Genomic DNA, 27057 nt, shown 5'->3' with positions numbered 1-27057 from the left:
ATGGCTGCAGATAATGATGGAGGCACTCCCAAGGACTTCAACGAGTGTGTCAGCCAAGGACAGTTGCAAGCTTTTATGGATGCCACACAGACCAGGATAACAGAGGTGGTCGCCAAGGCCGTCACCGACTCCATCAATGGACTCAGGCTTGCTGACATTTTTGGGGAGGTGAATGGACGGATAACCACAATAGCTGACAGGGTTGCTGCGTTGGAAGCCCGTCCACCACCACCACCACCACCACCAGCCGATGAAGATGTGGTGTATGATGGCCATGGTAACATAGACAAAGTAGCTACACGAGAGGTACGTATACGACGACGTGTTCGCGTGAACGCAGGTGCTAATCGTGCTCCCGATGACCCTTATGCTAAGATTAAATTTACTATACCTTCGTTCTCTGGACATTATGATGCTGAGGGATATCTTGATTGGGAGATGACGGTTGAACAAAAATTTAGTGCCCACCTTGTGCCTGAGCAACATAGAGTTCAACAAGCCACTAGTGAGTTTAAAGATTTTGCTATCATTTGGTGGACTGGATTAGTTGCTGCGGGTGTTGCACCTACTACTTGAGAACAACTTAAGGTTGCTATGCGTGATAGATTTGTTCCACCTTCTTACCATAGAGAACTGCGTAAGAATTTGATGCGCTTAGATCAGGGAGATAAATCTGTGTAGGAATATTTTGGTGAGCTTCAGAAGGGTTTGATGCGTTGTGGCATAGTTGAGGACAATGAGGATGCTATTTGCCGTTTTTATTCCGGTTTGCGGCGCGAAATTCAGGACATAGTTGATTATAAGGATTTTAACTCTGTCAACCAGTTGTTTCAGTTGGCTATGTTTGCAGAAAAGGAATTGCAGGGGCGTGAGTTGCAGGGCAAGAGCAAGGTTGGTAACTCATACCAGCGTACGACACCATCTTTGGGGCTGACCAAGTCCTCCTCTTTTCGCGCACCCCCACCAGCGAGCACACGACCAGCAGACTCTGGAGTTTCTACAACGCCAAAACCAACGCCTGTACGACCTTCGGGTTCAGGTAAAAATTCTTTGCAGGTTCCTGCACAAAGTGCATCGTCCGTTGCTTCGACAGGACGCACGACTGCCCTTCAGTGTCACCGCTGCAAGGGATTTGGCCACGTGCAGAAGGAATGCCCAAGTCAGCGGGCATACATTGCTACAGAAGATGGAGGTTACATCAGCACCTCTGACATTGAAGATGATGTTGATGAAGAGATCGCTGTCGAGGACACCGAGGGACATGTCCTTCATGGTGCGGATACTTCAGCCTACATGAACATTATTGTTCAGCGTGTGCTCAGCACGCAAATTCAGCAGCCGGAGAGTCTACAGCGCCACAACTTGTTCCAGACTTTCTTCGTCATCAATAACCGTCGTGCACGTGTGATTATTGATGGAAAGAGCTGCAACAACTTGGTGAGTTCAGATTTGGTCAAGAAGCTTGGCTTGTCCACACGACCGCATCCACATCCATACCATATTCAGTGGTTAAAAGACTCTGGCAAAGCTAAGATAACACAAACTTGCAGAGTTTCTTTTTCCATTGGTGCTTATGCTGATTTTGTTGATTGTGATGTGGTACCTATGCAAGCTTGTTCACTTCTGTTGGGTCATCCTTGGGAACATTATAATGATGCTACACACCATGGTAGAAGTAATAAATACACCTTAATGTATAAAGGACAAAAAATTACTTTGGTACCTTTGACCCCTGTTGAAATTGTGCAAGCTGATAAGGAACATGCTGCTACTTTGAACAATGATAATTCTAAACATCAGCAAGTTGCTAGTTCTGTTTCTCCACCTGAAAAGGGGATTAAATTAAAGGGGGGAGTTATGCTTGCAACAAGATGTGATCTTGCTGAAATTTTTGATGATGATGTTTGCTATGCGTTGATATGCAAACGAGCTTTGTTCTCTCTTGATGATATTGCTAGCTCTTTGCCTCCTGCTATCACTAACATTTTGCAGGAGTATGAGGACATTTTTCTAGCTGAGATACCCCCGGGGCTGCCACCTTTGAGAGGAATAGAGCATCAAATCGATTTGATCCCGGGAGCCACTTTGCCAAACCGTGCTGCTTACAGAACCAATCCCAAGGAGACTAAGGAAATACAGCGACAAGTCCAAGACCTTTTGGACCGCGGGTATGTACATGAAAGTCTTAGTCCTTGTGCTGTTCCTGTGCTTTTGGTTCCAAAGAAAAACGGTACTTGGCATATGTGTGTTGATTGTAGAGCCATCAATAATATTACCATTCGATATCGACATCCTATTCCTAGGTTAGACGACATGCTTGATGAGTTGTGTGGTTCTATAATTTTCACAAAGATTGACTTGCGTAGTGGTTACCACCAAATAAGAATGAAACTTGGATATGAATGGAAAACAGCTTTTAAGACCAAATTCGGGTTGTATGAGTGGTTAGTCATGCCTTTTGGTTTAACTAATGCACCAAGTACTTTCATGCGTTTGATGAATGAGGTTTTGAGGGCTTTTATTGGTCGATTTGTGGTGGTTTACTTTGATGATATATTAATTTATAGCAAGTCTTTGGATGAACATAGGGAGCATTTGCGTGCTGTTTTTGAGGCTTTGAGAGATGCACGTTTGTTTGCTAACCTTGAGAAGTGCATCTTTTGCACCGATAGAGTTTCGTTCCTTGGATATGTTGTTACTCCACAGGGAATTGAGGTGGATGGAACGAAAATTGAAGCCATTGAGAGCTGGCCGCTGCCCCAAAGCATCACACAGGTGAGGAGTTTTCTTGGTCTTGCAGGTTTCTATCGCCGCTTCGTCAAAGATTTCAGCACCATTGCTGCGCCATTACACGAGTTGACGAAGAAAGGTGTGGTGTTTCGTTGGGGAAAAGCACAGGACGAGTCCTTTGCCACTTTGAAGGCCAAGCTTACGCGTGCGCCATTGCTGCAACTTCCAAACTTTGGTAAGACCTTTGAGCTTGAATGTGATGCTAGTGGAGTTGGCATTGGTGGTGTTTTGATGCAAGATGGTAAACCTGTTGCATACTTTAGCGAGAAATTGCATGGTCCTGTTCTGAATTACTCTACGTATGATAAGGAATTGTATGCTCTTGTACGTTCCTTACAAACGTGGCGTCATTATTTGTGGCCTAAGGAATTTGTTATTCATTCTGATCATGAATCGCTTAAGTATCTTCGTTCTCAAAACAATCTGAACCGTAGACATGCTAAATGGGTTGAATTTATTGAATCTTTTCCTTATATCATCAAACATAAGAAAGGGAAGGACAATGTGATTGCCGATGCTTTATCTAGAAGATATACTTTGCTGTCCCAACTTGATTGTCGTCTTTTTGGACTTGAATCAATTAAGGAACAATATGCGCTTGACCCTGACTTTAAGGATGTGTTGCTCAATTGTAAAGAGGGACGTACATGGAATAAGTTTGTGATCAATGATGGCTTTGTGTTTAGAGCAAACTGCCTATGCATTCCAGTTGGTTCCGTTCGTCTTTTGTTGATGCAGGAAGCACATGGAGGAGGATTGATGGGGCATTTTGGTGCCAAGAAGACGGTGGACGCTTTGGCCTCACATTTCTTTTGGCCACAAATGAGGAGAGACGTTGAGAGGTTCGTTGCTCGCTGCACAACATGTCAAAAAGCTAAGTCTCGTTTGAATCCACATGGTTTATACATGCCACTACCTGTTCCTTCTATTCCTTGGGCGGATATTTCTATGGACTTTGTGTTGGGATTGCCTAGGACTAAGAGGGGGAGGGATAGCATTTTTGTTGTTGTGGATCGTTTTTCAAAGATGGCACATTTTATACCATGTCATAAAAGTGATGATGCTGTTCATATTGCTAACCTCTTTTTCAAAGAGATTGTACGTTTGCATGGTATGCCTTCTACTATTGTTTCAGATCGCGATGCAAAATTTTTGAGTCACTTTTGGCGTACTTTGTGGAACAAGTTGGGTACAAAATTATTATTTTCTACCACTTGTCATCCACAAACTGATGGGCAAACAGAGGTGGTGAACCGCACTTTAGGCACCATGTTGAGGGCTGTTTTGAAGAAAAATTTGAAGATGTGGGAAGAATGTTTGCCTCATGTGGAGTTTGCATACAATTGGGCAACACATTCCACCACAAAAGTAAGTCCTTTTCAGGTAGTGTATGGATTCAACCCCCGTGCTCCTATTGATATTTTGCCTTTGCCTACTAGTGAGAGGATTCATACGGATGCCAACGAACGCGCTGATTTTATTTTGCAAATGCATGAAACAACTAAGCACAACATTGAAAAAATGAACGAAAAGTATCGAATTGCTGGTAGTAAAGGTAGAAAGGAAGTTAAACTTGAACCGGGTGATCTAGTTTGGTTGCACCTACGAAAGGATAGATTTCCAGATTTGAGAAAGTCTAAGTTGATGCCTAGAGCTGATGGTCCTTTCAAGATAATTGAGAAGATTAATGATAATGCATACAAACTTGAGTTGCCTCCCGAGTTCGGGGTTAGTCCTACCTTTAACATTTCAGATTTGAGGCCTTACTTGGGAGCAGACGATGAGCTTGAGTCGAGGACGACTCCATTTCAAGCGGGGGAGGATGATGAGGACATCACCTCTCTGGATGCACATGATACTCCGCTGGACATTCAAGGTCCAATCACTAGAGCTCGCGCACGACAATTGCATTTAGAGGTGAGATCGTTCCTAACCAATTCATTTTATGATTTTAAGAATAGATTGCTATTCAATGATTATATTTTGATTAGGAACAAAGGAGAGTACCAGGAGATGCATAGAGAGAGGCTTGGAGGCGTGGAGGACCAGCAAGGACATACAACTCGAGTTGGAGGCCCAAGCCAAGTCGAGTTCGAGTCCACCTCGGTGTCCCGGAGCAGCCCACAGTGATTTGGATGCCCAGACCGCATACGGACTCCGTTTTGGACGTTCTATATATGGTTGGAAAGTTTAGAAGATCTATTTTCCAATGGCACTGGTTCCATGCCTAAATTCATCCTGAGTCAACAGGAATCGTTGAAACAAGATGGCGTCCAGAATCTGTCCTGGCGCTGCGTCGCCTTATTTTGGCCTTTGGGCCGTGTATCAACATTGGGCCATTAGGGGCGCGTCCAGGGGGTCGACCACGACCCTAAACCCTATATAACAGTAGCCGTCACCTTTGTTAGGTTTTGGGTTTTGCTTAGATTAATCTGTCAAGAACAGTTTCGCCGTCATCGGTTTGTAAAACCCCAACTCGTGAGCTTAATCATTCATCCGCAAATTTGGTTTGCATTCTTCCTTGTTCTTGCTTGTGTTCTTCAATTCGCAGGCAAGGATTAGCCTTCTTGGCGAGGTCGACCGTGCATCGCCGGTCGATAACCTGAGGAGACGTTGTGCTGCGATTGCGGGGTTCGGAACGCGTTGTTCGGAAGCCGGATCGATTTACGTAGCGACTCCACCCAAATTGTCGATTAACTGAACCTTTCGGAAGATCGGGACCCTAGTCCACATCACTTAACGGCAGCAGATGCATCATCAGCAGGTACTGGTGGTAGTGGGGTGTCTAGAACATCTTCCTTTTTATCGGCTCTGAGAACAATTCTCAGGTTACAGATCCAATCCGAGTAGTTTGTTCCATTCAACTTGTCCTTCTCAAGGACCGAACGCAAAGCAAACGGTGTGGTGTTGCTTGGTGCCATTTAATCTACAACAAAAGTCATGCAAAATACACTAAGACAAACGTATCCATGATAGAGCAAATCACATTAAACTATTTTAACAGAATCTACTCCCACTAAAATCAATATCCCTCTATTGATACTTAGTGATTCAGAATCCACAACTAACAAGTCTACTAGTGAGCTTTAGCATCACCGCTAGCAAACAAGGTAGATCGGTAAGCAACTTTTGCTAATCATATCACATATGACTCCTATTGTTGGGTGACATCTCCATGTCTCGGCGCCCAACCTTTATGCCCCAAGGTCCTTAACCGTTAAGTTAACCTTGTTAAGCAAACCAACCCTTATGCGTGTAAGTGTCCGACACAAACCCGTCTAGTCAAGGAAAACTAGTGGCACCCTAATTTCATAGACCCACCACTAATTGTACAAGACATGGGATGGTGCAAGTTTTAGTTGGGAGGGCCTACTAACTTAAACTTTGTGAGGGATCATTCTACTTCTAACATCACAGCATGCAGAAAGTAAAACATAAACAAAATAGCATTCACACAGTTGTGACACTGTATGGCCTTTTTTCATATGGTGATCTCCATCTCCATAGAACCTGTTCACCATGGTGATCTCCATCTCCATGTTCCATGTGCACCATCCTCCTGGTGATGAGTCCTCCAAGAACTAGAACATGCTATTACGCCTAATAGCTAGTAAGGAAGCTAGTAATGAAGATTACATAGTTGCTTGGATCATCACAGATTGGTACGCAGACCATTAAATACATTAAGGTAACAACACATATGGCTCCTGCCGTGTTGCTGTACGCGCGACACGCAGGTCACGAATGAGTTACACACATGCATCACATACACAAAGGGGCCATACTGATCACAAGATACATACATACATCATGCAACAACACATATGGCTCCTGCCGTGTTGCCGTACGCGCGACACCCAGGTCACAAATGAGTTACACACATGCATCACATACACAAAGGGGCCATACTGATCACAAGATACATACATACATCATGCAACAACACATATGGCTCCTGCCGTGTTGCCGTACGCGCGACACGCAGGTCACGAATGAGTTACACACATGCATCACATACACAAAGGGGCCATACTGATCACAAGATACATACATACATCATGCAAAACAGAGTTAAGCATCCTAACGTTCCAAAATTCGGATGCCCGAAACTCCATCTTCCAAGCCAAATTTGGGAAATCTAATTTCGCCGAAAACAGCAAAGCGTTGAATTTCATGTGTAACTTTTTCTGTAGATCAATTTTCATATAAAATTCGCTCCAATCCGAGATCGTACCGAAAAGTTACGGCTGATTTATCGAAGCATACGCACACGGCAAAAATCCCAACCCCGATAGTAGATCTCATCTACTATTGCACATCTCATGCGCCTGGCGTATGAATCTGGATTTCGATTCGACCACTCATATTGATCTTCGCTCACTGCAACTGGAATTACGTGCATCACTTAACTCCGATGGCGGAAACCGACCGTTAGGAGTATGTCGTTACACTACCATTGCAGCAAGACCACGAAACTAGGACATAGATCAAACTGAAAACTCGCATATCTCCATATGCACACATCCCGAATCCAAAACAAAGCAGCTACGGCTCTGATACCACTGTTGGGATACGAGGTAGGCTACACTAGCGCAAAACAAAATTTTCTACCGCGTAAACCAGGAAAACTGCCGTATAAGGATCACGGGATTACCACTCGACGCACTACTGGTGCGGAAGATGCAGATTCGCGTCGATGCAGCGAAGTGGATCAGCATAGTCGTACGTAGTCGATCACATCGACGTCCAGCAGCTCCTCAGCAGCTCGTCCACGTGTAGCAAGATCTCCCTCGTGCCGCGGCTCGTCGTCGGCTCGTCGGCGGCTCGTCGGCGGCTCGTCCAAGTGCTGCAGGTGCAACACCTCCAAGGTATCCACACGTGCAGCGAGGAAGCATCACAAGCCGGATTGCTAGATCCGCGAGTTGCAACAGGCGAGGGTGTGGGAGGTGCGGCAGATGTGTTTCGCCAAAAAGGTGTAAACCCTAGGGCGCCCCCACCCCTCTATTTATAGAGGTTCCTAATGGGCCTCTGGGTCCGAGGCCCATTAATACTAATCCAACTCGGATCAGATCCAAATTGGGCTTCCAGCCCCTTAAGTGTGTGACCCTATGGGTTCGGATACGTATAGACATGGCCCGAGTACTCCTACTCGGCCCAATAGTCGGTAGCGGCCTCTAGCAAGACGTGCCAACTCCTATACGCACACGAAGATCATATCAGACAAACCATAACAACATTATATACATGCTATTCCCTTTGCCTCACGATATTTTGTCTAGCTTCAAGCCGACCGCTCTTTCTCGATCCTGTGATTCGGAATCCCTTTGTAGGTTAACTCTTAACCGTACGTAGCATGGCCATGCATTTTCGGATCCGATCACTCGAGGGGCCCAGAGATATCACTCTCAATCAGAGAGGGGCAAATCCCATCTTGATTGACCATGTCTCATAGCATGCTTCTTGACAAACCCGAAAGCTACCTTTATAACTACCCTATTACGGCGTAGCGTTTGATAGTCCCTATGTAAGTCGATCCACATCTTGAGTACATGCGACAATCTCAGGTCTAAGGACAAAGAGTATATATTGTGTAAAGAGAGAACTACTTCTCGTGTTGGGTCAGTCCTAGCACATGTCTCCACATGTGCCCACATTATTTGTTCAACATCTCCATGTCCATGACTTGTGAAACATAGTCATCAACTAATACATGTGCTAGTCTAATATTCATGTGTGTCCTCACATGAACTCCGACTAGGGACAACTTTAGAATAACCATACAAGTAAAGAGTTTCACACACAATTCACATAATTGCAAATCAATTCAAGTAGCCTTTAATGGATATTCAAGGAACACAATATAAATCATGGATACAAATGGAATATCATCATCTCTATGATTGCCTCTAGGGCATACCTCCAACAGAGATAACTAAAACCCATTCCCAGATCCAATTATCCTTTCATACTCATAAGAACTTCTCTTCCCATTCTCAAGGAGGCAGGACCAAGTACCGCGCCAATCATTGTTGAATCCTCCTGTTCTGGTGAACTGTCGACACCGATTCCTGAAGTGGGAGAAGCAATCTTGCCAACCCAAGGAGAGGAAATCTGTTTCAAAGAAGTAAGGAACCTCTACCTCTACCGGCCAATTTTTTACTCCTGTCGGTTAAAGCACTCTTTCCCTTTATTTCTCACAGGAACAAGACACACCCAACAATAGCCTTTTCTCCTTCGCAGTCGCAGTCTCCGATGACGAGGAAGTTGCTTCACGCTAGATAGCTTTGGGCTCAATACCAGAAGAGGTCTGTGCCAAGCTCCAGAACATACGAGCCCTTCTCCAGGACGACATCGGCCGATTGGTAGATGATGCTTCTCCGATTCGACAAATATTCAATGAAATCAAAGGCTGAGTTCCAGAAGATGTGGAAGAAGCTCTTGCGCCTGCGGCATATATTGAGTCGATGCAAATCCCGGTTTTCAGAGCTTTGCGAAATATGGCTGATCGTGCCAAGCTGGAAAAGGCACACGAGGAAGAGGAATCTTATAAGCACCGAGCTCAAGAGGTACACCACCGGATCGGCGCTCTTGAAAATTTCCATCCAAGCATTGTCAGTGCCATAGATCGACTTAAACGGCGTAGAGCGGAACTCGCGAAAGAGATGGAGCAAGTCGTGAAGGCCATCGCTGTTTAGGAGAAGAAGCTCCAAGACCTCCCGACCGTCATTGCCGATTTAAAATAGGAAAGGCAAACCCTTGCTCACGTGGCTAAACCGTAACATGCCAGAAATCCTCGGATCAGCCAATGATGACCAGCGAGTACTAGATTCGGCAGATCAGATCTGCCTACAAGCGATTAAGGCCATAAATGCCCTCCTCAGATAACTGTACTAAACTTGAACACCCTTTGAATGTCTTGTAAAGCATTAACACTTTCAACGTTTCTTTGTGAATATGAGTCCGAATGGCTTTCTCCACAGCTTTTTGACTCAACAGTCATTTTCTTTGAATACCTTCCTTTACTAACCGTTGCTCGTCGCCTCCTCATCTTAGAAATACGAGACCTTCACATCCTCCCTAGAGGCACTCACATAACACCCATATACTCCCCCCTATAGACGCTTCCAGATCTCCAATCATGGATCCGGATGGCTTCTTCCTCCTCAGTCAATCAGGTGCAACATTAACTCCTTCATTCCTTGACTGATTTGCTTTGTTGATTGATTTTCCTATTATCCCTTCAGCCAAACTGGCTCAGCCCCGAACTCGAACAAGCAATTGAAATTATGCACTCCGATGAACTGCTGACCCAGGCGAACAGAGATCTGATCCAGGCTCATCGCGAAGAACTCAAGGACCACCTCCCCACGCATATCAAGAAGATCGTAGACAACATTGAAGCCAACACTTCCGGGAGCCCAACCCAGCCGCCGGTCGAAAGCAGTCACCAACTACCTCATCAAATCTCCCTCGAGGATGCAATGACGGAAGTAGAGGAGAAAAACACCCACCTTCTGATTGAACTGGGCAGGATTCAGAAAGAGATCAACACGAGCAAAGCCCAACTGAAACACCTTTGAATATCTGTGACTTATGAGTGTATTGGTACTTTTTATTCTAAGGGTGACTTGTACCATGTCAGCCATGTATCCAGTTAATGTACAGAACATTAACCGGCCTATTTGCATGAACGCTTTCTTACTTTTTTATCGTTAAGGCGATACCCTCTGTATCAGCTATATGAACGCGGGTCAATAGGTATTGGCCGTAAGAACCTGATATGCTACATTACTGGCTAAGCTTCTACCCATATGCTAGGGTAGTACTTCTTCAAATACCTTCCATTAAGGGCCCTCGTAAATTCTTCTCCCTCAAGGGTCTCAAATATGTATGCATTACCTGGTGCGCATCGACCAATTTTGTACGGCCCTTCCTAAGTAGGCGACCATTTTCCATATTTTGGATCTTTAGATCCTATAGGAAAGATCAACTTCCAGACTAAGTCTCCTTGGGAAAATTGTTTGACCTTAACCTTCTTGTCATACCATCTGGCGACTCTTTTCTTATTTTCCTCAATACTAATCAAGGCCCTCAACCACTGGCTTGCCAAATCCTCCAACTCCCCCTTTATGAGAACGGAATAGTCATCAGCGGTCAACTGGTCTTGAAGTGATGTGCGTCTAGACCCAGTCTTCAACTCCCAAGGCAGTACTGCTTCGTGCCCATATACTAACTGGTAAGGGGGCACCTTGGTGGCATCGTGACAAGCCATCCTGTAGGCCCACAAGGACTCATTCAGCATCGTATGCGCCACCTCCTTGGTTGTTCTTCGATCTTTCTCTTAATCAATTTAATGACCCCCTTGTTAGACGATTCGGCCTGACCATTGGCCTGAGCATAATACGGAGAAGAATTTAACAACTTAATTCCCATATTCTCCAGAGGTAAACATCGACCCTTGATCAGCTGTAATAGTGTCGTAATAGTCTAAGGAATACCAAACCGATAAATTATATGTTCTTTCACAAATTTAATCATGTTGGCCGACGTCATGACTTTTAAGGGAACTGCCTCAACCCATTTAGTGAAATAGTCAGTGGCCACCAATATGAACTTATGTCCTTTACTTGACGGTGGATAGATCTGAACGATGAGGTTGATTCCCTAGCATCTAAATGGCCATGCCTTTATTATTGGGTTCATAGCCGAAGCCGGTGCTCGTTGTACATTGCTAAATCTCTAACAATCTTGACACCCTTTATAATATTTAAAACAATCCTCGAGTATCGTCGGCCATTAGTACCCATCATTTCTAATCATCCACTTCATCTTATAAGCCGATTGATGGGCCCCACATACACCCTCATGAATTTCTCCCATCAAAGTTTTAGCTTCCTCTACTCCAAGGCATTTGAGTAATACCCCATCAATTGTTTGGTAAAACAAATCATCTATAAGCAGTACATATTTTGTAGCCTGAAAGCGTATTCGCCGATCAACTTTCTTGGATGGATCTTTCAGATAGTCGGCAATTTCTCTCCTCCAGTCATCGGCCGCAAGCTCCAGAGCCATAGCACCTTGAATCGGCCTGTAACCGGAAGCCTGTTGAGCAAGTCTGTTGGCTTCTTCGTTGTAATTTCTAGGTATATGTTCAATAATTACTGTCTTGAACTCTTTCAGTAACTGGAGGCACTCTTCATGATAAATCCTTAGAATATCATCCTTGCACTCACACTTTCCAGTCAACTGATCTACGATAAGCATGGAATCCCCAAATATTTCTACTGCGTCGGCCTTGACCTCCCTCAATAGCTGGATACCTTTTAAGATAGCCCGATACTCCGCTTGATTATTAGTGGTGGACGCCTCAATCAGCAAAGAGAAATCATAACTTGCCCCCCGAGTCGATATGAGGATGATGCCAATTCCTGATCCGGCCCTACACGAAGATCCATCGAAGTACAGCATCCATGGAGCTGGTTCGACTACAGTAATCTCTGGTCCACAGTGCTGGGCTACGAAGTTGGCCATTACTTGACCCTTGATAGCCTTGGCCAATTCGTACCTTAGATCGAATTCCGAGAGGGCCAGAATCCACTTTCCAATTCTCCCTTTCAAGATCGGCAAAGATATCGTATACTTGACAACATCATCGTTGCACACAACTATGCACTCTGCCGATAACAGGTAGTGCCTGAGTTTGGTACAAGAAAAATATAGGCAAAGGCACAACCATTCCACCAGAGGGTATCTAGTCTCAGTGTCCAAAAGTCTTCTGCTGACGTAATTAATTACCCTTTCTTTTCCCTTGAACTCCTAGACCAACGCCGAGATGATAGCTCGCTCATCGGCCGATAGATATAGTCTGAAAGGCTTATCAGCCCGCAGAGGAACCAACACCGGTGGGGCAACCAGATACTGTTTGATGTCATCTAATGCTTTCTACTATTCCTCACCCCAGACAAACTCTTGGTCAGGTTTTAATTTCAACAATGGGGTGAAAGCTTGAATGCGCTCAGACAAGTTCGATATGAATCTCCGGATGAAGTTGACCTTGTCGATTAAGGACCGTAGCTCCGTTTTGTCTTGTGGGGCCACAACTTTATTGATGGTGGCTATAATCTTCTGGTTGATCTCAATGCCGCACTCATGAACCATGAAGCCCAGGAATTGACCAGCCGAAACGCCAAAAGCGCACTTGTTTGGATTCATTTTCAACCCATGCTTCCTTGTGCACTCCAATACCTCGCGCAAATCAGCCAGATGCTGTCGATGCCCCTTTGACTTGATGACGACAACATCAATGTAAATCTCCACTAGGACACCATCAAGCTTATGGAATATATAATTCATGGCCCATTGATACGTAGCCCCAGCATTCTTCAATCCAAAAGTCATAACTACCTACTTGAACAAGCCGAGGTGACCATAGCACCTGAAGGCTGTTTTTGAGATATCTTCTTCAGCCATTAGTATTTGGTTATACCCAGCGTTACCATCCATAAAGCTAATGACTTTATGCCCCGCGGCCACGTCTATCAAAACATCTACCGTCGGCATCGAGTACCCGTCCATCGGTGTAGCCTGGTTAAGATTTCTAAAGTCAATGCATACACACAGCTTTCCATTTTTCTTGTATACAGGAACAAGATTAGAAATCCACTCGGCATATCGACACTGCCGAATAAACCCCGCTTCAATCAATCTTGTGATTTCGGCCTTTATATCAGATAGAATTTTAGGATTACAACATCGTTCGGGCTGCTGATATGGCCGATACCTTGGTTTTATAGGCAACTGGTGTTCAACAATGGACTGGTCTAGACCAGGCATTTCATGATACTCCCAAGTGAAGCAATTGTTAAATTCTCTTAACAAATCTATTAACTTGCGCTTGTACTTGGGGTCTAACCTAGCACTGATATATGTCGGCCTTGGCTTGCTACCATCTCCAAGGTCCACCATCTCTAATGAATCGACCGACATAAACCCGTGCCCAAGCTTTCCATCTTCTCGGACGAACTGATCCATTTAATCTGATTCTTCCGAGCCAACTGCTTGGATCGGATGTAGATCGAAATCAGACACTTTCAAGAAATCAGTGTCCCAAGTCCTGCCAGATATGCATCTGATGTGCTCGTAACTCCATTGTTGCGCGTCGGCTGCAGCAACGCTGTAAGCGGAGTTGGCAGTGACTACTTCAATGGTGTCACCAATCCATTGGACGAGGCATTCGTGCATCGTAGATGGGATGCAGCAGTTTGCATGGATCCAATCTTGCCCGACCAACATATTATAAGACCCTTTACCATTAATAACAAAGAAAGTGGTGGGTGGGGTCTTACTGCCGATGGTGAGGTCGACGCAGAGTGCCCCCCGGGCCGGAGATATGTTGCCTTCGAAATCCTTGAGCATCATGTCCATATTGATTAAATCTTTTTCCCCTTTGCCCAGCTTGCGGAACATAGCATACAGCATGATGTTCACGGCAGTGCCTCCGTCCACCAACAGCTTAGTGACTGGTCGCCCGTTGACTTGCCTTTTAGGAATAGAGCCTTGAGATGCTGGCATTTTTCATCCTCAGGTTTTTCAAAAGTAGCGGTCATTGGCTCCAAAGCCAATTGTGCCATCTGCCCCTATATTTCTGTTGCATTGTCGTGGTCGATGGGATCCATGAACTCCATCGGCAAGATGAACACCATGTTGACGTAAGGAGCCGAATCCTGATCATCGTTTTCTTCATCAGCTTTTGTTCTGGGGTGCCAAACTTGAGATTTGACTCCTCTTCTGTCTACCGCTTGCCTTGTTCTTCTTCTTGCTGTTCCCATTGGTGCAAACGTTGGACCATCCTCTTCTGGGAGTTGGTCAAACCATCTGGGCAACATCTAGAGTTCACTGGTTTACTCGGCGGCTTGGCACGCTCCCATTTCGGGTCTCGGCCCAACGGATTCTCATCAGAAACCCTTGCGTCGGCCATTTCCCCTAACCGATCATGCGCATTGGCTCTGCCCCCCATCCGATTACGCTGGTCTACTCTGCCCCCTAGCCGATTACGCTAGTCTATTCTGCCCCCCAGTCGATCACGCACTGAAATGGGCCATTCTTCTTGCTCGAGCCTGTTTCTGCTGATCAGCTCTCGTCCTCGATCCCCGGAGCGTGATCACTTGAATGGGCAGCTGCTGTGATATTGACCGTTACATTCAGGGCAGTTGTCAGCTGAAGGCAATCTGAGATTGTTTTCCCAGCAATGGATGAAGAATGGACACCTCCAATGATCTTCGTGTCGGCACATCATCTCTTCGCGGCGCCTCGTGTCCTCCCGTTGTCTCTGGTACTTGTTGAGCAAATCTCGAGATGTGATAGGCTGACGGGACCTCTCCGAGCTTTTGCCTTCCGTCTCCACCCGGCCTTTTCCCTTAACATCTTCGGCCGAGGTTTGATTTCTGGAGTCCACCGCGCCACTCCGTCTAGCCGATTCTAACGTCAGCACCTTGGTCTGGAGCGCGTTCCTTCCAACGTCGACCATGTTGGCAGGGAAGGCGTGCTGGTCGATCTTCATCAGCTTTGTTAGCTTTGTGGGGACTTCGAACTTAAGTTTCCCTTGCTTGATGGTCGACTGTATCTGCTGACGAAAGACTATGCACTCATTGGTGTCGTGAGACGTAGCATTGTGCCACTTGCAGTACTTCATCTTCTTGAGTTGTTCAGCCGACGGAATCGTATGGTAGGGTGAAAGCTTGATTTGTCCTTCTTGTAGCAACAAGTCAAAGATCTTATAGGCCTTAGATGTATCAAAGTCGAATATTTCCAGCTCCTTTTTACCAAATGGGCATGAGATTGGTTTTTTCCCTTTAACCCACTCTGCTAGGCCGATTTCTGCCTCTTCTTCTGACTCGGACCCTTCCACGTATGCCACCTTTTTCTGGAAATTTCTTCATTGTTCAAAGGGGCACACCTCTTGGTCAGATAGTCGGTGAACAATTTGGCTCAAACTCTCAAACTCCTGGGACGCGTACTTCTCTTTGATATGCGGTAGGAGTCCCTGGAAAGTGGTGTCGGCCAACTGGGCATCGGTCAAGACCAGGCTGTAGCACTTGTTCCTAACCTCCCTGAATCTCTGTATGTAGCTGGCCACCGACTCATCGCTTCTCTGCTTGAGGCTAATTAGATCTGACAGCTTCATCTCATGGACCCCTACAAAGAAGCACTTGTGGAATTGTTTCTCCAAATCGGCCCAAGTCATGATGGAGTTGGGCGGCAGCGTTGTAAACCATTGAAAGGCTGACCCGGACAGGGATGACGAGAACAACCATACCCTTAGAGTGTCTTGTGCAGCAGCTTCTCCACACTGGATGATGAATTCGTTAACGTGCTCCACCGTGGATGTCTCATCTTAGCCTGAAAATTTGGTGAAGTCTGGCACTTTGTATCGATGAGGGAACGGCAACAGATCGTAGGCGGGTGGATACGGTGTCCTGTACATATAAGTCTGCACTCTTGGCTTTAATCCAAACTGATCATGTATTATATCAGTTTTTCTTGCGATCCAGTCCACCTACTGTTGTTGCTGCTGTTGCGGCACCGTGATTGGGTGATAGACCGGAGCGTGCTGTAGGTCTTGCAGCTGGACTGTCGGCTGAGGAGACGATGGCTGCTGTCATGTGGGATCAACATGACGTAGTGCATCTGCCACCTTGTCGTACAATACTATCGGCGCCGCAGTTCTGAGGGGATCTGGAGCGCCTACCCCCCTGCCGACCTCCGGGGTAGCCTGCTGGTACTGTGGAGCTGTTGGTCGAGAGGCCGATGGAAACGACGCCTACACTACAGATTTTCCGTAACTGGTAGACGGATCTAGATCGGCAGGTATTCCCGCCATTCCCCACTGCGTTGATGTTACAAACAGTGGCTGCACGGGGGAGACCGGTGCAGGGTAAACGGCGCTTGTGATTGATAGGGTGTTGCACCGTGATAACCTAGGGGTATCATGGTGTTGTACCCCCCACTCTGCATCTGCATCGGTTGAGGAGCCGATTGAGACACGTTAGGCTCCGCCAAGAAGCCTCTGACCGGTGTGGTGATGGGAGGGGCGTAAGCTGGCCCCTGATATCCTTGAGCGACGCCATTGGCCATGGAGCTGATAGCGGCGTTCTACACTGTGTGGGTCATCACCTTGGACTTATCGATCATGGCCTGATGGACAGACTGCTGGATCATCTCAAACATCTTCCCTGAGTCTTTAGCGATGGTGATGTGGTGAGGATTCGGAAGAGCGGTCTTTCTAATGGGTTCCCCGCTTCTGGTGCGACTGTAGGATTGCAAGCATGCCTTTTTGTAGTCTTCCATAGCCTTTGCCAGCTCATCCCTCTGGTCGTCTTTCAGATCTGCCTCAGTGATCTCCATGACATTGTCTTCCGAGATTTCAGCAGCCTTCGACATGTTAGATATTGTTTGTGTCCCACTGGGCATGCCAAAAGTGTGTTGACACTAAAAATTGGACGGAGATTCCGGCTTCTCCATCGCACACACGTCCCAGGAGAATCTGCTTAGCTCCTATTCGGGTTGTCTCCCAGGTGCGGTTCGCGCGGCGTGCCAGTCAATCTGACATGCTAATTGACAAGGAAAGAAAGGCGTTAAATTCTAGGGTTTCGATTGGCTGATGTTCCGATCTATTTCAAAGTGTGTATCAGCGAATCAACCGATTTACTATAGAGATAACCGGATATAAAATAGCCGATGACCACGTAGCGATTGCAAAAGAAACCACTAGAGCAACCTAAACAGTGCTACAAAAGCAACACTTGGAACAAATCTAATCGGCTATATAGTGATAAACAAAGATATTGATAAAAAGCCGACAGTTTATGTCTCAAGCTGGATAACTGGTGAGAAAAACTAAAACAACAGGTAAAACCTATAATTCTAGTTAATATCGGTAACTGGTGAATAAATCTAAACAAAAGAACGTCGATGCGCCTGAAGTTAAAGCTTAGATACTATTTGATACATGGAACTTACAAATTGGCCGAAGGTCGTGTTGATGCAGCCCTGCCAACTCGCACGAACTCATGAAAAGGAAAAGGGTTTGGCGAAGTCGCCGACTTGGAAGTAAAGTACATGGAAAGAGTAGATCTGTATTGATTATAGTTGTATTTTTTACAAACCTTACAAGGCACCTATTTATACCCTATTACAACTGATTTCCTAACTGACTCGGATCTATCTCTAATCACAAATATATACACACGAACACAACCCGCATCAGAGTTGGTTATTATTTTTCCACGGGCCAATCTTCATCTTCGGCTAATCACCACCCTAGCCCATTTTAGGCCCACATTGGCCAAGCCGTTCTGGCTCCCAATCGGCCAGTCCTCATTGACTCCCTCAGCCAATCGGCCGGAACACTGTAGCTCTATCGGTCGATTCTCCAATTGTAGCTTCTTGCTTGCCGCATCGACCACCTTCCTCTCCTTTGACGCCGACGTTAACACATGTCAAAATCCGGCGTCAACAGATTCCTTGAACACTCTCACATGTGTTTTGGGTGAGTGTGACTCCTTGATGTGTTCTTGGTGGGAGCGAGCCATGGTTGGTATAGAGAAGTGCCTAGTCGGGAGAGAGCTTTCTGGACTCTCTCTATACCCCGTACCTGTGGCAGGTACCTTGTTTATTACTGAGGAGCAGGTGGCATACTTGTATGTTGCAGGTGCTTTGGCACATACTTGTTGGTAGAGTGCTTGCTCTCAGCTGCTTAAGGACCGAGTCAGTTTACCACCAATCACAGCAGCTACTTTTCGTACTTACCGCTCGCTTACGTTATGGGCGGGGTTCGGTCCGAGACTAGTAATGGATAGTGCTCTACCTATAGGCGGATTGGAGGATCATTTTAGGAGTTTTTAGGCATTGTCCTGCTTGGACCAGACTGCACCCCTGTGTGGGTAGGTTTCACAGCTTTGAGGTCCTCACCGGTGACAGCGTGCCCTACAGCTGAGGATGGTTCCAGACTCGAGGAAACAAGAGAGAGCTATCCACTTACTAGGGCTCCAGCTGATAGGTGGGGTTTAGACAGATCGCTACCGCTCAGGCTTTATCTATGCGGGTACAGTTGTACAACCTCTGTAGAGTGTATAAAGCTATAGCTATAGTCCGTGTCCATTGGTTATGGACAGTGCTGTTGTCTATTGCTACTTCTGACTAGACTTTTCTCGTGCTTCTACCTTTCCCCTTTTTGAGATAGGCTAGTGTTTGCTGTTGAGATGTGAGGGAAGGGAGCTCTCACATTACCTAGTGTGTTTGGGTGCCAGACCCTTGGGTGAAAGATTTGGTGATTTGTGCCGACTTTCTTGTTTGAGTGTTGACCTCGGAGATGATGTTGCTTTGCTGCTACCTTGATTGTTGTTGTTGCTGCTGCATAAACCTCTACAACCATATATAGGTCTTATTCATGCATATAGTATAATTCCTCCATTTCCTTGGCTTTGTTGCTTTTAGGAGTTGTCATGGCCTACCCGCTTCTTGGGTAGATGCTGGCTTTTCAGGGTTAGAGCCCAACTATGACTTCGACAATGACGGTTGGGAGGACTAGGGACCGTTCTTCGCTCGAGTCACCTGTGAAGATGGAGATCACCATAGCTTTTGTTTCCACTACGTAGATATTTTACCTTTCCTGATTCAGTCCTGATGGACTTGTACTGGCATGTGCCGCTGAGATGTACTCGTACTCATGTTATCTATGATCTTTGTACTTTGTTTCTCTCTCTGTTTCTATGTTGGTATGGATTTGTACTATCTGAGATAGGGATTTGCACATGATAGCCTTCCTAGGACTATCACCAATGTGCGTTGGCTTAAATTCTCAGAAATGGGAATTTTGGTCCGTTTCAGCTGGTATCAGAGCCATACTTGACCATAGGACGATCCCTAGCATGTTAGTTCAGGAAGCCCAAACTACCCTTGATTGAGTATATACCCCTTGATTACTATACAACTCCTTGAATTGTTACTATTATTACCTTGTTTACTCTGACTTATATGACTTTCTAACAACCCTTAACTATGTGTTTCAGATGATGACTAAGGAGTGCCATTCATTTTCTAGAGACAGAGTGCGCTATGGAGGCTTTTGCACTCTCCTCAACGAGTGCTTGGAGAGGGCCGGGGTTGGCACTGACGGCGTGTTCTACGAGGGCCACATGAGGGGTAGTATGGACTCCATGCCTATTGGAGGTATGCCCTAGAGGCAATCATAGAAATGATAATATTCCATTTGTATCCATGATTTATATTGTGTTGCTTGAATATCCATTAAAGGCTACTTGAATTGACTTGCAATTATGTGAATTGTATGTGAAACTCTTTACTTGTATGGTTATTCTAAAGTTGACCCTAGTCGGAGTTCATGTGAGGACACACATGAATATTAGACTAGCACATGTATTAGTTGATGACTATGTTTCACAAGTCATGGACATGGAGATGTTAAACTAATAATGTGGGCACATGTGGAAGCATGCTGTGAGACATGGTGAATCAAGATGGGATTTGCCCCTCTCTCATTGAGAGTGATATCTCTGGGCCCCTCAAGTGATCGGATATGAAAATGCATGGCCATGCTGCGTACGGTTAAGAGTTAACCTACAAAGGGATTCCGAATCACAGGATGGAGAAAGAGCGGTCGGCTTGAAGCTAGATCAAATATCGTGAGGCAAAGGGTATAGCATGTACATAATGTTGTGACGGTTCATCTGATATGATCTTCGCATGCGTATAGGAGTTGGCACATCTTGCTAGAGGCCGCTACCAACTATTGGGCCGAGTAGGAGTACTCGGGCCATGTCTATACGTATCTGAACCCATAGGGTCACACACTTAAGGGGCTGGAAGCCCAATTCGGATGTGATCTGAGTTGGATTAGGTTTAGAAGTACTAATGGGCCTCAGACCCAGAGGCCCGTCAGGAACCTCTATAAATAGAGGGGTGGGGGCACCCTAGGGTTTACACCTTTTTGGCGAAACACATCTACCGTGCCTCCCACGCTCTCGCCTATTGCAACTCGCGGACCTAGTAGTCCGGCTTGCGATGCTTCCTCCCTGCACGTGTGGATACCTTGGAGGTGTTGCTCCTGCAGCACTTGGACGAGCCGTCGACGAGCCGCCGATGAGCGGCGGCACGAAGACGATCTAGCTGCACGTGGACGAGCTGCTGAGGAGCTGCTCGACATCGACGTGATCAACTACGTTCGACTACGCAGATCGACTTCGCTACCCCGACGCGATTCTACATCTTCCACACCAATACGTCAAGCGGTAATCCCGTGATCCTTATACGACAGTTTTCCTGGTTTACGTGGTACAAAAATTTTGATTTGCGCTAGCGTAGCCTACCTTGTATCCCAACAGTGGTATCAGAGCCGTAGTTGTTTAGTTTTGGATTCGGGATGTGTGCATATGGAGATATGCGAGTTTTCAGTTTGATCTATGTCCTGATTTCGTGTTCTTGCTGCAATGGTTGTGTAATGACATACTCCTACCGGTCGGGTTTCCTCCATCGGAGTTAAGTGATACACGTAATGCCAGTTACAGCGAGCGAAGATCAATGTGACTGGTCGGATCGAGATCCAGGTTCATACGCCAAGCACATGAGATGTGCAATAGTAGATTGGATCTACTACCGGGTTGGGATTTTGCTGTATGCGTGTGCTTCGGTAAATCAGCCGTAACTTTTCGGTACAATCTCGGATCGGGGCGAATTTTATATGAAAATTGATCTACAGAAAAAGTTACACATGAAATTCGACCACTTTGCCTTTTTTGACAAAATTAGATTTCCCAAATTCAGCTTTTGGTCCTCTGAAGTTTGGAATGTTAGAATGCCTAACTCTGTTTTGCAGGATGTATGGATCTTGTGATCAGTATGGCCCCCTTGTGTATGTGATGCATGTGTGTAACTCATTCGTGACCTGCGTGTCGCGCGTACGGCAACATGGCTGGAGCCATATGTGTTGTCACTTTAATGTATTTAATGGTCTGCGTACCAATCTGTGATGATCCAAGCAAACTATGTAATCTTCATTACTAGCTTCTTTACTAGCTATTAGGCGTAAGAGCATGTTATAGTTCTTGGAGGACTCATCACCAGGAGGATGGCGCACATGGAACATGGAGATGGAGATCACCATGGTGAACAGGTTCTGTGGAGATGAAGATCACCATAAGAAAACGGGCCATACTGTGTCACAACTATGTGAATGCTATTCTATTTATGTTTTACTTTCTGCATGGTGTGATGTTAGAAGTAGAATGATTAGTGGTGGAGTTTAAGTTAGTATGCCCTCCCAACTTAAACTTGCACCGTCCCATATCTTGTACAATTAGTGGTGGGTATATGAAATTAGGGTGCCACTAGTTTTCCTTGACTAGACGGGTTTGTGTCGGACACTTACACGCATAAGGGTGGGTTTGCTTAACAAGGTTATCTTAACAGTTAAGGACCTTGGGGCATAAAGGTTGGGCGCCGAGACATGGACATGTCACCCAACAACAGGAGTCATATGTGATATGATTAGCAAAGAGTTGCTTACCGATCTACCTTGTTTGCTAGCGGTGATGCTAAAGCTCACTAGTAGACTTATTAGTTGTGGATCCTGAATCACTAAGTATCAATAGAGGGACATTGATTTTAGTGGGAGTAGATTCTGTTAAATAGTTTAATGTCATTTGCTCGATCATGGATACGTTTGTCTTAGTGTATTTTGCATTACTTTTGTTGTATATTAAATGGCACCTAGCAGCACTACACCATTTGCTTTGCGTTCGGTCCTTGAGAAGGACAAGTTGAATGGAACAAACTACTCGGATTGGATCCATAACCTGAGAATTGTTCTCAGGTCTGAGAAAAAGGAAGATGTTCCAGACAACCCACTACTAGAAGAACCTGCTGATGATGCACCTGCTGCTGCTAAAAATGCTTACAAAAAGGCATGTGATGCTAACCTCGAAGTAAGCTGCCTTATGCTTGCTTACTGATGGTTGGTTACACTTAATGGTTGGAGAAGCTGGGCTTCCCACTGGGCCAAGAGTTGGCCACTGATTCCATTATTTTGTCTCTTTCGCCTAGCTATGGGAACTTCATCTCGAACTACCATATGCATGGAACGGAGAAGGGTCTGAATGAGTTGTGTGGCATGCTCAAATCAGCAGAGGCTGACATTAAGAAAAACGCTAGTTCTAGCCATGTGATGGCTATACAGAACAAGCCTAGCTTTAAGAAGAAGGGCAATTCTTGGAAGAAGAAGGGCAAGGCTGGAACATCCAAGACAAAACCCAGCACCCAAGGTTAAAGCTGGACCTGGACCTGCTCCAGACAAAGAGTGCTTTTACTATCATGAACTTGGTCACTGGAAGAGAAATTGCAAGCAGTACCTAGCTTCGTTGAAGAATGGCGGAAGTAAGAGTACTTCAACCTCAGGTACGCTTGTTATTAATGTTATAGACAACATATTTCTCGCTGATACAATTATTAATTCTTGGGTATTTGATACTGGATCGGTTGCTCATATTTGCAATTCGATGCAGGGAATGATAAGAAGTAGAAGCGTGGAAAGAGGAGAAGTTGATTTCCGCATGGGCAATAATGCAAGAGTTGCTGCGTTGACCGTCGGGACGATGCAACTCCACCTCCCGTCAGGATTTATTATGGAGTTGAATAATTGTTATTTCGTTCCTAGTTTAAGTTGAAACATTTTGTCTCCTTCATGCTTGATGAAGGATGGTTATTCATTTGCGAGTGAAAATAATGGTTGTATGATCTCTAAGAATGATATGTTTATGGCTTTTAAACCCATTGTGAATGGATTGTTTGTTTTAAATCTTGATGGTTCACCTGTCTGTAACTAATGATTTGAGTCCTACCTACTTGTGCCATTGTCGTTTGGGTCATATAAGTGAAAAGCGCATGAAGAGGCTCCATTCTGATGGACTTCTAATTTTGTTTGATTTTGAATCATACGAGACATGTCAGGCTTGCTTGCTAGGCAAGATGATGAAGACGCCTTTCACAAGTTTTCCTGAGAGAGCAGTAGACTTGTTGGAACTCTTACATAGCGATGTATGCGGACCAATGAGCACAACGGCTAGAGTAGGATTCCAATACTTCATAACTTTCATTGATGATTTTAGTAGATATGGATATGTCTACTTGATGAGGCACAAGTCTGAAACATTTGAAAAGTTCAAGGAATTTTAGAATAAAGTTGAAAATCAGCGTGGCAAGAAAATTAAGGCCTTACGATCTGATCGTGGAGGCAAGTATTTGAGCCACGAGTTTAGCAATCATCTAAAGAGTTGCAGAATTGTTCCACAACTTACGCCGCCTGGAACACCTCAGAGAAATGGTGTATCCGAGCGACGTAATCGAACTTTGTTAGACATGGTTCGATCAATGATGAGCCAGTCGGACCTACCATTATCGTTTTAGGGATACGCTCTAGAAACAACAGCTTTCACACTTATAGGGTACCATCTAAATCCGTAGTTAAGACACCATATGAGATGTGGACTGGAAAGTTCCCAGTTTGTCTTTTCTAAAGATTTGCGGATGTGAAGTGTTTGTCAAGCGACTTCAGTCGGACAAGATCACACCCAAGTCGGATAAGTGCATTTTCGTGGGATATCCAAAGAACAAAGAAGAGTCTTGTGTTTACAAGAAGGTTAGTGGGAGCTCTGTAGTATTTCTAATCTTATATGTGGATGACATATTGCTGATTGGAAATTACAATCCTATTCTTGAGCCCGTAAAGACTTCACTGAAAAATAGTTTTTCGACGAAGGACTTAGGGGAAGCGGCATATATTCTGGGCATTAAGATCTATAGAGATAGATCGAGAAGGCTTATAGGATTAAGCCAAGATACTTACATTGACAAAGTGTTGAAGCGATTCAGCATGGAAGAGGCGAAGAAAGGGTTCTTGCCTATGTCACATGGTATACATCTCAGCAAGACTCAGTGTGCTTCGACTGCTGATGAGCGGGAGCGCATGAGTAGAGTGCCATATACCTCAGCTATTGGATCTATCATTTATGCAATGATAAGTACTCGCCCAAATGTTTCATATGCACTAAGTATGACAAGCAGACACCAGTCTGATCCAGGTGAGTCACTGGACAGCAGTGAAAAACATTCTTAAGTACTTGAGAAGGACTAAAGATATGTTCCTCGTCTATGAAGGTGAGGAGGAGCTCGTTGTAACAGGTTACACCGATGCTAGTTTCCAAATCGACAGAGATGATTCAAAGCCACAATCAGGATTTGTGTTCACACTAAATGGTGGTGCTGTTAGTTGGAAGAGTTCCAAGCAGGAGACGGTAGCCGATTCTACGACAGAAGCCGAGTACATCGTGGCTTCGGAAGCTGCGAAGAAGGGTGTTTGGATAAGGAATTTCCTCATTGAGCTTGGTGTGTTCCTGAATGCGTCCAGCCCATTGAATCTCTACTGTGATAACAATGGGGCAATTGCGCAAGCAAAGGAGCCAAGGAACCACCAGAAGAACAAACACGTAATGTGGCGATTTCATCTCAATTGAGACTTCGTTACCCGGGGTGTGATCAAGATATACAAAATACACACGGATCTGAACATTTCTGATCCGTTGACAAAACCACTCTCACAGGCTAAGAATGATGCGCATGTAAGAGCTATGGGTATTAGGTACCTTCTAGATTGACTCTAGTGCAAATGGGACACTGTTGGAGGTATGCCCTAGAGGCAATCATAGAGATGATGATATTCCATTTGTATCCATGATTTATATTGTGTTCCTTGAATATCCATTAAAGGCTACTTGAATTGACTTGCAATTATGTGAATTGTATGTGAAACTCTTTACTTGTATGGTTATTCTAAAGTTGTCCCTAGTCGGAGTTCATGTGAGGACACACATGAATATTAGACTAGCACATATATTAGTTGATGACTATGTTTCACGAGTCATGGACATGGAGATGTTGGACTAATAATGTGGGCACATGTGGAGATATGTGCTAGGACTGACCCAACACAAGAAGTAGTTCTCTCTTTACACAACATGTACGCTTTGTCCTTAGACCTGAGTTTGTCGCATGTACTCAAGATGTGCATCGACTCACTTAGGGGCTATCAAACGCTACACCGTAACAAAGTAGTTATAAAGGTAGCTCTCAGGTTTGTCAGGAAGCATGCTATGAGACATGGTCAATCAAGATGGAATTTGCCCCTCTCTGATTGAGAGTGATATCTCTGGGCCCCTCGAGTGATCAGATCCGAAAATGCATGGCCATGCTGCGTATGGTTAAGAGTTAACCTACAAAGGGATTCCGAATCACAAGATCAAGAAAGAGCGGTCAGCTTCAAGCTAGACCAAATATCGTGAGGCAAAGGGAATAGCATGTACATAATGTTGTGACGGTTTGTCTGATATGATCGTCGCGTGCGTATATGAGTTGGCACATCTTGCTAGAGGCCGCTACCGACTATTGGGCCGAGTAGGAGTACTCGGGCCATGTCTATACGTATCCGAACCCATAGGGTCACACACTTAAGGGGCTGGAAGCCAAATTCAGATGTGATCCGAGTTGGATTAGGTTTAGAAGTACTAATGGGCCTCTGGGTCGGCCTTGGACCCAGAGGCCCATTAGGAACCTCTATAAATAGATGGGTGGGGGCACCCTAGGGTTTACACCTTTGTGGCGAAACACATCTGCCGCGCCTACCATGCTCTCGCCTGTTGCAACTCACGGACCTAGCAGTCCGGCTTGCGACGCTTCCTCCCTGCACGTGTGGATACCTTGGAGGTGTTGCGCCTGCAGCACTTGGATGAGCCGTCGACGAGCCACGACAAGCCGCCGACGAGCCGCAGCACGAAGACAATCTTGCTGCACGTGGATGAGCTGCTGAGGAGCTGCTCGACATTGACGTGATCGACTACGTTCGACTACACTGATCGACTTTGCTGACCCACGCGATTCTACATCTTCCACACCAGTGCGTCGAGCGGTAATCCTGTGATCCTTATACGACAGTTTTCCTGGTTTACGCGGTAGAAAAATTTTGATTTACGCTAGCGTAGCCTACGTTGTATCCCAACAGTGCTGACGGAGGTGAGGCTGACAGTGCCTGCGGACCCTAGGGTGCCTGAGCTAGAGAAGGTTGTGGTGTTTGCGTTCGAGCTTTCAGTGTCAGAGGCTCACCGGACTGCAGCTAGGATCGCCGTGCGAGAGGTGCACGCGTAG

At 45.5% G+C, this 27057-nt stretch overlaps 1 protein-coding gene across 1 annotated transcript; it reads left to right on the top strand.

The window, feature by feature from the left end:
* Nucleotides 1-27057, top strand: LOC140222276 (uncharacterized). Its single transcript, XM_072292440.1, has 4 exons — nucleotides 1-306; nucleotides 682-3114; nucleotides 19860-20019; nucleotides 26915-27057. The coding sequence occupies exons 1-4, from the start codon at nucleotides 1-3 to the stop codon at nucleotides 27055-27057; spliced, it is 3042 nt and encodes a 1013-aa protein (XP_072148541.1).

The sequence above is a fragment of the Setaria viridis genome, chromosome 3, assembly GCF_005286985.2.
Source record: "Setaria viridis chromosome 3, Setaria_viridis_v4.0, whole genome shotgun sequence".
Lineage (NCBI taxonomy): Eukaryota > Viridiplantae > Streptophyta > Magnoliopsida > Poales > Poaceae > Setaria > Setaria viridis.
The sequence above is the reverse complement of the archived record's forward strand: the minus strand, read 5'-3'. Positions and strand labels throughout refer to the sequence as shown.